Genomic DNA, 13,169 nt, shown 5'->3' on the forward strand with positions numbered 1-13,169 from the left:
GACTCAGCGGAAGTATCCAATCGCGCCTCGAAAATGTAGTCAGATTGTAGTTTCTAAGAAGACTGCAAAATGGACGCCGACTTGGCTTTGTTGCTGTTGAAATTGTAAGTAGTCTACCCTTGGGTGAACTTCGTTTTTGTAATGTGGTTTGATAGTCTCTTGAGCAATGTGTTTGCTTGACCATTTTATTGTAAGCCCTGTATGTGTTTAGCTTGGTTTCTTGATGGATAGCTTGCTAGCTAGTGGGGGTTAAGCGTAGCAGTCACTTGCTACCGAAGCTGCAGGTGGAGCTATGTCGTGAAAAATGCGAGCCCAAATCCGGCAAAAACACAGAAACAGCGAAGGAATAACCAGACCTGCATAGGGCTTCTTTAATCGATTACACCCACATACATCCCACCCTCCTGCAATTCAGCAGTTTTTTGGAACTTTTGATCACAACTTTCTCCTTCTATGGGGTAACATTACATAATTGCTCTCAGCACTGTTCCCTGGTTGGTTGGTGGCTCTCTGTTGGTGTTCCACACAAGGAATCCGTTGAAAGCACATCTGCGCCAGTCTTATTAATGAAACGAAATGAAATTGAGCGGAAGTATTGAATGTATCTTTTTCATTTTTATGAGTAACTCATTGGGCCCGATCATTTCAATTTCAATTTATTGTGCTTATAGAACGCCAAAACATAACACATGTATCATGGCGCTTTACAGAATGTAGGCAATCAGAGAAAAAGGAAAGAAAGGAAGAAAAGAAAAGCAAGAGGCCCATGGGTAACAGGGGCGAGGAAAAACTCCCTAGAATTGGAGATACATATAGGAAGAAACCTCGAGCAGATCCACGACTCAAGGGCCTGACCCATCTGCCTAGGGTCAGTACATGACAGTAAGGTCTGTATACATGACGAATGCATATGATAGTCGGGTGTAGAAAATAAGACATGGTGTTAAAAGCACTTGAGCTGAAAGTTACAAGAGGTGGGATGATTACGTATCCGGTATGGTAATTCATTATTCCTGATTTAGTGACAGAAAGTTAAAATAGTCCAGCGTTGGAATTGTTCAGGGGAAGGGAGTTGTCATGGGGCATGTGGTGGGTTGGCAGACGGGCCAGTAATCCGGGCAGAGTTGTCATAGGCAGGTGGTGGGTCGCTAGGCTGTACGGGCCAGGAGTCCAGATAGGGGGACAGTAATAGGGCAGTCGAGGATGGGACTTCAGGTGAGATGGGTGAGAGGAGGGCCAACACACAAATGTCATATTATGACATTCTAAAGTGCATCGTCACTCGTCAAAAGTCTATTCAAATTTAGTAGGATGTCCAGTTCACATTGGGAGGGGTTTCGTTATCAAACGTGGAGCGCATGGCGCAACAAGGTGTTCCTAGGTTTTTTAATCAGTCATATGGGTGTGTTTGGGGCGTAACATCATTTAAACCAATGAGAATGACATCTGTCATTCCCTTTAACGGCGCAAAGCGTGATATGTCAAATAAATGCATCGGTATTTTGGCATTCAACGGCGCATTGAAGGAGGCTGCTTGCGAGACCGTATGAAATAGTCATTCTTAAACCATGCTTTACTAAAACCTAGCATAGCCTTCACGCATTTGCACTCGTCTATTATTTGAACTCATTGGCAAAGTGAAACTAACTTCACCAAGGTGTCAGTCAACGAAGACAGTTATATGCAGTTACTTTCACTATTGACTGACAATGGGTTACCATCGAAAACATAGGCTGGAAAAAGCAACACTTACCCTAATATTGCTCAAATGACTGAATAAAACAACATTAACTGTAGTCTTTTTTGTGAACAATTGTTTTTTATTTTAAAATAGCAAAGAGGAAATCAAGTGCAGGAGGTACAAAGATATCTCCCACACTCTACAGCGATTAGTGTGGATTAGGGGTGTAACGGTACACAGAAGTCACGGTTCGGTTCATACCTCGGTTCGGACATCACGGTTCGGTACGAGTTCGGTACAATGGAGGGAAAAGCAAAACAAAAATGCAGAAAGCATTTTTTTTTGTACATGTCTCAGGCTGTACCACCTAGTGTCATACAGTCTCTTCCCTGAGCTATCTGCAACAGCCTGAAGTGTGTAAGATGTAGGCTCAGGGCCGGCGATTGCTATAGGCGAGCTAGGCAATTGCCTAGGGCGACAAATGTGTTGGGGGCGCCCCGGAGTGGCTATCGGGAGCTTCGGGAGGATTCCCGGTGGGCCGTTAACTTTTTGTGCCAGTCTGAATGTCGTGAGCTTAAATATATTGTTTCTGAAGTTCATTTGCTGCGCCCTCGCCTACATGTAGAACGGTCGCAGCCCCTTACTCGCAATTTCCCCAAATATTAACAAAGTAGCACTCACAAAAACTGTTCGGAAGTCGCAACTATATCTAGTCTATATTTGCAACAATTAAGGGGAGTTTATGAGCGGTCCCTCCTCCAGTGGTAGGCTACGGACCTAACGAACGCCAGGGTGACGTGACACACAGTTACAGTAATTGAGAGTTTAAAAAAGAATCGTTATTCTTCCACCGTCCAGCAGCTGTCAACATACAACGGAAAACAGGCGATTTTGGAAGGTGTGTAGCCTATCTGCTTTAACTTTTTTAATCTAGGCGGCATTCCACCCAGAGTCAGAGGCCTACCCTCTGTGATATGAATGAATGTTCTGCCTTCATATGCTCAAGCAGGCCTTTATGTCAATGTCGCAAATGTAGAGTCCGACTTGCTGCAGCCACAATCATCTTGAAAGTAGCCTAGCCTAGGCCTGACAGGAGATAACATTCTACAATTTACACAGATTTTTTTCTCCTCTGTTGATCTCGCGACGTTGTTGGCGAATTTGTATATGCTTATAAAAACAAAATACCACTTAATTTCGGGTTAAAATGCATTAACGTGCGTTACTGAAGTTTATCCCGACTCCCGAGTAAAATATTTACCAATTTTTTTGTAATGCCTTACATTAGCCTACAACGTTACAGCAAATTAGGCCCATTAGGCCTACATTATGCCACTTTTATAACGTGTTACTCCCAACACTGTATAGGCACAACAAAACACTAAGGGGAATTAACCCAAGTGCGTGCGTAAAGTCAAAAAACGCGTAACTACGCATATTTCACCCTGCCAGAATTCTCCCCTGTGTCATTTACGCGCGATAGAGGGAATTACGCGTTTTGGCACCCCCAAACTCTGGGTGTTTCTTATGTATACAACTCTTGCGTGCATTCGGCCACTGACTTTCCAGCTGGGTCTCCAACATGTCGCTCTCAAGCTCAGTCGCTTGCCGCCTTGCCAGAGCTTGCCAGAGCTTGCCAGAGGCTGAAACACGCTACTACATTTAAACACAATTGTTGCCGCGACTCGAGGCATTCCAGCCTACGAAATTAATAAAAAGTAAATCATGCATAATTTAAAAATAACTCAATAGGCTACTTGGCTATGCAATAAGGTTTCCATTACAGCACCGCGGACGTTCAATGAACGCATGAGAGCGGATGGTTTGTTTGAAATCCCGACACTCTTTCAACTACATGGAACATAATAGTGATCATCAAATACCTCCCTAGATTAGATAATCAAACAGTCCAAAAGTAAATTAAATATCAAACTAAACCGAAAATGTCATGCTTTTGAAGGCCTACCAGTAGCCTATGCCGCTCCAAGAAACGCATGTCTCAAAATAAAATTTGCATAAGAAATAAAGGGCTGTCTCGAATACAATCCTGCCCCTAAAGGCCTGTAATTTGTCTTAAGACTCCGGGGTGCAAAACTCAATCTCGCCTAGGGCAACCAAAGGGCTAGAACCGGCCCTGTGTAGGCTAAACAGTACAATAAGTGCCCAGACTCCATCTGTAACTTGTAAACAAAATAAGACAATCAGCTATAAAACTGAAAATAGGCCTACAGCTTCTCTTATTTCTGAAAGTGCAAATTACATAGAAAATGATTTTTAAAATCCACTTAAGCAAGACCTTCAACATCTGTGTTTAGTTGTATATGGAAGGGTCTACAATTTGCCTCAATATTTTTCATTGTGTGTAAAGTAATAATCTAGCCTACTAATTGTGAAAATATCACACTATTTTGCCTTTTTAAAAAAAACGAAATTGCTCCTTTTTTTTCATAAACAGACTACAACTAGAAGTCACGTGACTTTGCCCTTTGACGTTAACTCACCGTAGCATGGTTTGTTTATTAGCCTAGTTAGCGTTGTCACTTTATTTTACTGTCTATGCACTTAACACTGCCAGCTCCTCATGTGAGAAGTTACAAGTTACCCCAACATAAAGGTAATTACCACGCGATTTACATAACTTTCTGTCATTACGAAATCATTTAATTTAAGCCATAGGTTTTGGCCCTATTTGTATGTGTATCCAAAGGCTGCTGAAGCGCAGGGGAAGGTTTTTCCCCCCCGTTTCAGTGATTGGTAGCCTACATCATCTGGGTGATGGCTTCGAATATGTGTAGCATTTTTTCCACTCACATACCCAATGCTGAACAACGCCGACACACAGTTTCATCTTATCCACCACTCTTTCGCCTGTACTAACGTTACTGTAACTGAAGTTCTCAAACTTGCGATCTTAAAGAGACCAGCGGATCCTCTAACTCTTGTAGGTCTAACCTTAGTGCTGCTAATGACTGACGGACTCGACCGACGACCTGACAAAAAAAAACATAGGCACCAATCAGAGCTTCAGAGCTAAGGCGAGGCTGCAGATTAGCGTTAGGTGTCGCTAAAGAACTCCCGTAACTCTCGCTACTTAACAGTAATTGCGCATGACAGTAATTAATCCGCACACGAGTTTTATGTATTTTTATACCGTGTATTCCCCGTGTAAATTCATGCACCGAACCGTGATGCCCGTACCGTTTCGGTTCAATACGAATACATGAACCGTTACACCCCTAGCGTGGATCATTGTTTTTTTCCCTCCCTGCAAAAGCCATGCCAGTATCCATGCTTTTCCTCCTGTCCTCCACAAACTCATTGGCGTAGTTCAGGATCTGTGTCAGTGTAAATAGCAGCACTTCATCCTTATCAGAGTTGAGCTGTTTGTCATTGTGGTAGTTGCTCACTAGGAAGATGTCGCTTTTTGGGATTCCCAAGGCTTTGCTACATGCTTCCGCCTAACACACACACACACACACACACACACACACTCTTTCAGTTATCTTACAAAATGATTTATCTGCCCTCAGATTATTGCTTTGTAACTCAAGCATACATTTTCATGAAAAAGACATATTTCATTTAAAAATACAAAGACCAACTCCTTGGAATTTATTTAACTATATGGCAGTGAAAAAGCAGTGGTGAGAAATAATATATTAGACTAATCAATGAATGGATTCATAGATTATTGTTATCGTAAATCCCTTAAATAATTCACCTTTTGATGGATGTTCTTACTCCTGTAGACATTTTTGATGCCCTCTGTCACATGATGGCAATCCAAGTCCACTTTTGTCAAGATAATCACTTGACGGATCCCTGTATTAAAATAATAATAACTCATACAACATAGTAGACACTGTAAAAACAGGGTAAATACTAATTCAACACATATGCAATGACACACTGGATAACATTTCATCATAATTAAATCAAATCTTAATCAATTGTATATTTTAATTAATGATCATATTAGCTTCTCACTCAAATCGCGGGCTTTTCGTCTGATGTTTTGCATCTTCCTGATGAGGTTATCGTGCATAAGGACAGTTGCTCTCTCTTTTGCATGATTGGCGAAGTTGTCTATTGGAATGACGAACACTAAGCAGTGAACCTTGTCGTTCAGAGTTGGGTTGCTGTTATATCCTGGGTCATTCACTGAGCATGCCTTTACAGAATTAAACTACAGAGGGAGGTAGAGAGTGTGAGAGAGTCAGTGAGTGAGTGAGTGAGTGAATGAGTGAGAGAGATAGATAGAGAGAGAGAGAGAGAGAGAGAGAGAGAGAGAGTCATTAAAATGCCTGTTAATGTACTGTACATTTACAGTATGGCAGTCTGTCTTTGTGTGTTTTTGAAGTTATACCGTGTAATTCTCTTTGATGTGACCTTTTAAAGCATTGACAATGTCTTCGGTATTGGCTCCAGAATCGTCTTCATTTTCCAGGCCCATGACATCACCGATGACAAATGGTAGACGATTTCCACTTTGATCTTGAAATGTGTAGGTTGTGAACTAAACATAAAGAAGCACATTGGATACAATTATAATAGCCTTGCAGGGTAGTCGTATATTTTGGTACTAACCATCTTTAACTAAAGTATTGCATCACAACACTATTGAATGCATATACTCAATGATGTATAGTGAACACAGAAACTGTCTCACTGTGTTAGTGAAGCTTCTTTGATCAGTAGCCACTCTGTAAGATGCATTCATTATCTTGTTCTGGAAGATGCTGTCTATAGAATGGATGAAGCTGGATTTTCCAGCTCCAACAGGGCCAATCACAAGGATTCGGAGATGCTCTACATCAGGGTGCTTAGGTTGAAGCGCTCTCAAAGTTTCCTTCGGCTTCTCAAGTGTATCACGGCTTTGACCATATAAATAAAAAAATATTTGTAAATTAAAATCAACTGTAATAATAATAATAATAATGATGAGTGCTGCAGAAAATATTAGTTAATTTCTCAATGTAAGTTTCTCAACAAACTCACAAACGCATTTACTATCACATTTTAATTGACAGATTATAATACAGCACTTGCCTCCAGGGGATGTCACACCAGCCAGTTTCCATCACTGAAATAAACAGAAGACCAATCAGATGGAATATGGTTTGTGTTGTGTACAAACATGTATGTACATGTATGTGTTGGTCAAGTCAAGTCCAGTCAGTTTTATTTGTATAGCGCATTTAACAAGCACAGAGTGCAACCAAAAGCATACATTGACATAACAAAAGATGCTGAATGGAACGGCGTAGTCGCCAGCGTACCCATGACACCAAGACATGACAAATACATTTATTGTCTGGAAGGAGACTTACATGAATCAAATGAATCAGGTGGATCCCTTGATTTTTTGGAAAACCAAGATCCCATTTTTTCCTGCCAGAATACAAATACAGAATTAATTGTGTGTCTATACAGAGGGTCCCCGTTAAAAATTGACACTTCATTCACGATAATGGTGATTCACGCAGCTGGGTGACATGTAAGTACAACTGCAGCCGCTTGGGGGCAGCATAGTCCGCTGTGGCGTTCAACGGTCGAACTGGACGGCGCATTCGACAGCAAGGGCTGTGATTGGCCGAGTTTTCAGTGCGTTTCTCTGTTTTTAGCAGCCCCTGCAACATGCTAATCCACTGTAGCCTAAGCTTTGTACATAATGTTAAACATAGTTTTGGATTCAGTGGCAAGATTTCTTGATTGTATAGTGCCTGTCTCTCAGTAATGTTTTAAAATGAGAGCTTCGTCAGCTGGCAGTAGGCTACTTTGTCGGTAGTCATGAGAAGTTCGCTTGCTAACAGAACATAAAAATGCTGCCCAGAAACCTTGTGAATAGTTCTGACACTAACGAGGTTGAAATATAGCCTTTGCCTACAGCATCTCCTTAACAGTAAAGTTAACAAAATGACAGCATTCATATGACAAAGGAAAACGAATCCGGTCACTCAAGACTGTGCCGCAGCCGTGGGGCAGAAGACGCTTGGTGGCCGTCCACAACGTTATAAACTTAACCTAAATAGTCGGCTGCTGTAAGCTACAATCGGATTTTATTGTATACCCCTGTTGTCTCAATGATGATAACATCTCATTTCCGACTATATTTCAAAGTGTGCCGTTCATTTGCATTATTAACATAACATCGTATTTTGTCATTTTTGGCGAAGACATGCATTCTGTTAGGGATATAGAACATATTTAACATTCTCTAACCATTGTGATTTCGAATTGGTGCAGTTGTCAGCACAAAAACTAATTTTATTCTTTTGCTCTTTTGCATTGCTCTATGCTGTTCTATGGTGCTTTCTGCCTCTTGGTTGCGCACGCATGTTTTCGTGGCGTTTCATAGAAATCCATATATAATGAGCGCATAAAACGACTTGTTGACGTTTTGGGACATTAATCTACATGTAGGCTACGTTAAGCTTTAAGGATTGTATGTCCTTAATTTATTTATATAGGCCTATTTAGGCTACTTGCGCAAACCCTGGATACTTTTATTGCCACACAACAATATTGGTGGTATTTGTTACATTAGCTTCAAAAGGCACCGCTTCAGAAAGCTGCACTGTTTGTGAAAGAATGGGGTGGGGGAGGGGAGCTTGCAGCCAAGTGTCGGAAAAATGCATAGCCTACAACACAGAACCCGCTTCTCGCATTAGTCACTGACAGTAGACACGCTTCCAGCCTAATGACTTTCACACATTTTGAATGATTTACAGTAGGCCTAGACACATTAGCGCTCCACGTGTAGAGACTGTGCAGAATACAATGTGTGAATGATGCTCAATGATTTGCCAATAGCCTATAATAGTCTTCTGCTGGGTTGCATGTACTGTATAGCCTACAGTTTTACTGTACATTTTTTCAGCCTTTATTGGTTAAATGACCATTTTTATTACGAAAATATTTCTTAACTTCAAAAACTCAGTGTCTAAAACTCGGTGTCATTCAGACTCAACCCTCTTGACGTTTGGTGATTAATTGACAGCTGTTTTGGGACACGTTAAACTTTCTTTATAATGAGCGCATAAAACGACTCGTTGTTTGGGACATTAAGCTACGTTAAGCTTTTTCACGTTAAGGATTGTATGTCCTTAATTTATTTATATATTTAGGCTACTTGCGCAAACCCTGGATACTTCTATTGCCACACAACAATATTGGTGGTATTTGTTACATTAGCTTCAAAAGACACCGCTTCAGAAAGCTGCACTGCTTGTGAAAGAAGGGGGTGGGGGAGGGGAGCTTGCAGCCAAGTGTCGGAAAAATGCATAGCCTACAACACAGAACCCGCTTCTCGCATTAGTCACTGACAGTAGACACGCTTCCAGCCTAATGACTTTCACACATTTTGAATGATTTACAGTAGGCCTAGACACATTAGCGCTCCACGTGTAGAGACTGTGCAGAATACAATGTGTGAATATATCGTTTCATCGAAGCCCAGGCTAACTCTATGGGGTTCAGATCCGGCGACTCTGCCGGTGTTGGCACCCAGTTGATCCCCTCACTCTGAATGCAGGCTCTGACACTGGTAGCGGTGTGTTTTGGATCATTGTCTTGGAAGAATCTATGTGTAGACATGAGGAAACGCTCTCTCAAGTATGGACCGGCAACTTTTTTGATGATCTCTTCCGCGTAAAACTGTTGATCCATAATACCATCAAAAATGAGGAGTGGGCCCGGGCCACAACGCGAAATTCCACCCCAGACGTGCAGTTTGACTGGGTGCTTAACTCTAGGTTTTGCCATGCCCCTAAAGTTTGTCTTTCTCCACCATTCTTGCGCTTGACGTAGACGCAATTCTTTGTTTTTTTCCCGGGTCATTGGGATAAATCTGGGCTTCCCAAAGTGCCAGCCAAGAGCCCGGACTGCCTTTCTCACTGGTTGAATGCGTGATGTTGGTCCCGAAGACCACGCTAAGATTCACCAACAGAGCTACCGCCAAGTGGGCAGATACGGATGCCTGCTCTTCAGGTCCATCGTCACAGAGGAACACTATAAAGCCTGGAGCAAAACCACCAACTGAGATGGAGCGAAGGGCAAGCGAGCACTGCCGCAAAATGTGAAAAACTTTGTGGTCTCAACACTACAACGAAAGTTCCCTGCTATGGGGAGGAGTGAACTGAAGGACTGCATCAATAAGATCAACGAATTCCTCCGCACAACACGCAGATCTTCCCAGGGATTCAACGTGCTTTAAATTTAGACTGTAGAATGTAGAATGTAGACTGTTCATTATTTCAATAAATACGTTTTCTCTGAAACACTTCCCGACTTCGTCTTTCTATAGGCTAAGCATATCATGGAGATAGAGTAGAAAACTGGATTTAACTAAACAAATGTAACTAAGTAAACTGATTGTTTACTCTACAGTAGGCTATGTTCCCCCTCTCAGGCTGTACAGTAGGCCTATTGAAAGTAGGCTAATGAGCTCAATAGACACGTTAGCGCTTCCATTAGGAAACTTTCGTTGCAGACTTTCACAACTGATTGTTTAGCCTGCAGTAGCCTACTGTAGGCCTACTCTACAGTAGCCTAGGCTATAGGTTATGTTCCCCCTCTCAGGCTGTACAGTAGGCCTATTGAAAGTAGACTAATGAGCTTAGACACATTAGCGCTTCCAGCCTAATGACTTTCACACATGAATGATTTACAGCAGTGTTTCTCAAACTTTTTCAGACCAAGGACCACTTAACCAATAAATAGAAACTTCACGGACCACCTAGCTAAAAAATAAAAAAACAGTAGACCTACTTCAACAGTATATTACACAATAGACATACTCACTGAACAACCTTGCTTATTATCTTGGCACCTTGCTTATTGTGTCAGAGGACTCATATGATTTAAACTGGCGTAGCTTACACAGTGTTGCAGAACTGTTTGGATTTACATACAAGTTGGTTCAATATTGCAAACAACTCATCTATATTATATTTTACCACGTCTGCCCGCGGACCACTTGGGATAGCTTGCGGACCACCAGTGGTCCCCGGACCACACTTTGAGAAACACTGATTTACAGTAGACACATTAGCGCTCCACGCAGTGGCGTAACTAGGCCTAGTAGGTGCAGCAAGTGCAGTCGCACCAGGGCCTGTGACCTCCGTCGCTACCCCTGCAATGCAATTGCTGGAAAATTCTATACCGGTCCTTTCTGACTACCTGCGTGCCTTTGACCAGGCCAAGGCTACAGCGCAGACACTCGCAAATAAATGGGGGTTCAGAGTACTTTTGAAAATGTGAAGAGTGAAGCGTCACTTTGACGAACTATCGGAAGATGAGCGCTTAACCGATGCAGAGAGATACTTCAAAGTGCAGGTATTTAATGCAACTCTGGACATCATAATCAGTCAGCTCTCCCAAAGATGTGCAAGCATGCGGGAAACTTGTTATGTGTTTGAGTCTTTACGTCCTATGATCCTTCAACTCGCAGGTGATGATGCTTGAAAAGGCAGTACGTTTGTCAGACCATTATAGCATGGACATTGCACCGACATTCCCAACACAACTCCTCTCATTTAGGTCTTGCTTTAAAGCAGAGATTTCACAGAAGTCATCTATTTTTCAACTTGCCAAAAGGCTGGTGGTAGATTATGACAGTGTAACATCCACATTCGGGGAAGTGTGTACTGCTCTCATGTTGTTTCTACATTGCCTGTGACTGTGGCAACAGCTGAGCGATCTTTTTCCAAATGTTCAACAATTGCTGGTGTACAGGCTATAATCAATTAGCTAAATCATTTGTCCAGCTGTTTAAAGGAGAATTCCGGTGTGATATTGACCTAAAGTGTATCGAAACATGATACCGAGTGTGAACGTATGTCTCATAGCCCATCTCGGCTTGTCCCCTGCACTCCAAAATCTGGCGCTAGTTAGCCGATGCTACAACAACTTTTTCAGTAGTGGTGCTTCGGCATCGGGCTAGCCATGCAAATAAATCACTGTTTTACACCCATTTACGAGGCTCAATGTATCTCCACACTTCATTGGTAGACTTCCGAGGGCCCTGACATTTAAAACGAGACATTGAGAACTTTGAAAAAGCACTGGTAGTTTACTTACAAGACGATTTATACAGACAGTATCTTCACGAAGTTTAGCGTTTGCAGCCATCTTGAATTTAGTCACGATAAGTCGAGCAACGAGTAAGAATGAACAGCTATGATAAGGGATCAGATTCCAAAAATAATTCAGTGGAAATGCATGGATTCCAGTTGCTGCTACTGGAAGAAACTGGAATCCATGCATTTCCACTGAATTATTTTTGGAATCTGATCCCTTATCATACCTGTTCATTCTTACTCGTTGCTCGACTTATCGTGACTAAATTCAAGATGGCTGCAAACGTTAAACTTCGTGAAGATACTGTCTGTATAAATCGTCTTGTAAGTAAACTACCAGTGCTTTTTCAAAGTTCTCAATGTCTCGTTTTAAATGTCAGGGCCCTAGGAAGTCTACCAAAGAAGTGTGGAGATACATTGAGCCTCGTAAATGGGTGTAAAACAGTGATTTATTTGCATGGCTAGCCCGATGCCGAAGCACCACTACTGAAAAAGTTGTTGGTAGCATCGGCTAACTAGCGCCAGATTTTGGAGTGCAGGGGACAAGTCGAGATGGGCTATGAGACATACGTTCACACTCGGTATCACGTTTCAATACACTTTAGGTCAATATCACACCGGAATTCTCCTTTAAACATTTTTTCGTGTTACATTCAAACGCAAAAGGTGCTTTGATATATTTTGTTTAAACGTCGGCAAGCAGGCATGCTGCGGTTGCAATGAATGAGGATAATTGGTTTTATCTGCGGTGTTATTTTTTGCATTTTGAATATGACTCGCTCCAGCACGTCTACTTTTTTGCACGGTGCTTTCTTAAAGGAGCTGCACCATCTTACAACAATTGCATCTACATTTTCATATTAGAAGGTTTTGTCAAGTGTAAGCTTAAACTACCGTGATCAAATTAAGTTTCCGTGCCCCCGCTGAAAGTCTCTTATGCTCTTATGCGCTTATCGTTACACTATCAAATCTATAAGTAACCGTGACAAATAGGGTATAAGATATATAAACTCACGCTATTGTATTATCATATATGTTTGGTAATGGCTCAGCTTTCTCCGATTGTTCTACTGACTTGGAAACTGCATCATGGAAGCAGTAAGTCAAGTCGCATCAAAAATAGTAGTGGCAGAACTCCAAAGTGACACCTTGTGGTTGTTTGTGTCAACTGCAGTTTGTGCCATTTCTGCTGAGAAAATGGGGATCGTGATTCCTGAAGGAACCCGTCCAAACTTAACGGGGACCCACTGTAGCAACTGATTGTGTGCATCTCATGATTGTGTTCAGACTAGATGATCAATGCCAGTCTCAGTGTTTCCCATACATTGACTAATCTGTGGCGGGCTGCCACAACATCAACACTGGCCCCCACACAATCATTTTCAGGGGTGTGATTTTTCCGTTTTTAA

At 41.9% G+C, this 13,169-nt stretch overlaps 1 protein-coding gene across 2 annotated transcripts in view; it reads right to left on the minus strand.

Annotated features, from left to right (window-relative positions):
* Positions 1–13,169, minus strand: part of LOC121718954 (interferon-induced protein 44-like) — a 163,054-nt gene that overhangs the window by 126,588 nt on the left and 23,297 nt on the right. The window contains exons 2-8 of one of the 2 annotated variants that reach the window (XM_042104413.1): positions 7,012–7,072; positions 6,731–6,764; positions 6,351–6,555; positions 6,048–6,197; positions 5,669–5,867; positions 5,403–5,503; positions 4,828–5,139 (exon numbers count right to left, since the gene is read on the minus strand). The exons of the other annotated variant lie outside the window; for it this stretch is intronic. Of the exons in view, the coding sequence (XP_041960347.1) occupies positions 4,918–5,139; positions 5,403–5,503; positions 5,669–5,867; positions 6,048–6,197; positions 6,351–6,555; positions 6,731–6,764; positions 7,012–7,066 (966 nt within the window). The 5' untranslated portion in view covers positions 7,067–7,072 and the 3' untranslated portion in view covers positions 4,828–4,917. Of the gene's footprint in view, positions 1–4,827; positions 5,140–5,402; positions 5,504–5,668; positions 5,868–6,047; positions 6,198–6,350; positions 6,556–6,730; positions 6,765–7,011; positions 7,073–13,169 lie in introns of those variants that run through there. 2 annotated transcript variants of the gene reach the window in all.

Source organism: Alosa sapidissima, chromosome 9 (assembly GCF_018492685.1).
Source record: "Alosa sapidissima isolate fAloSap1 chromosome 9, fAloSap1.pri, whole genome shotgun sequence".
Taxonomy (NCBI): Eukaryota; Metazoa; Chordata; class Actinopteri; order Clupeiformes; family Clupeidae; genus Alosa; species Alosa sapidissima.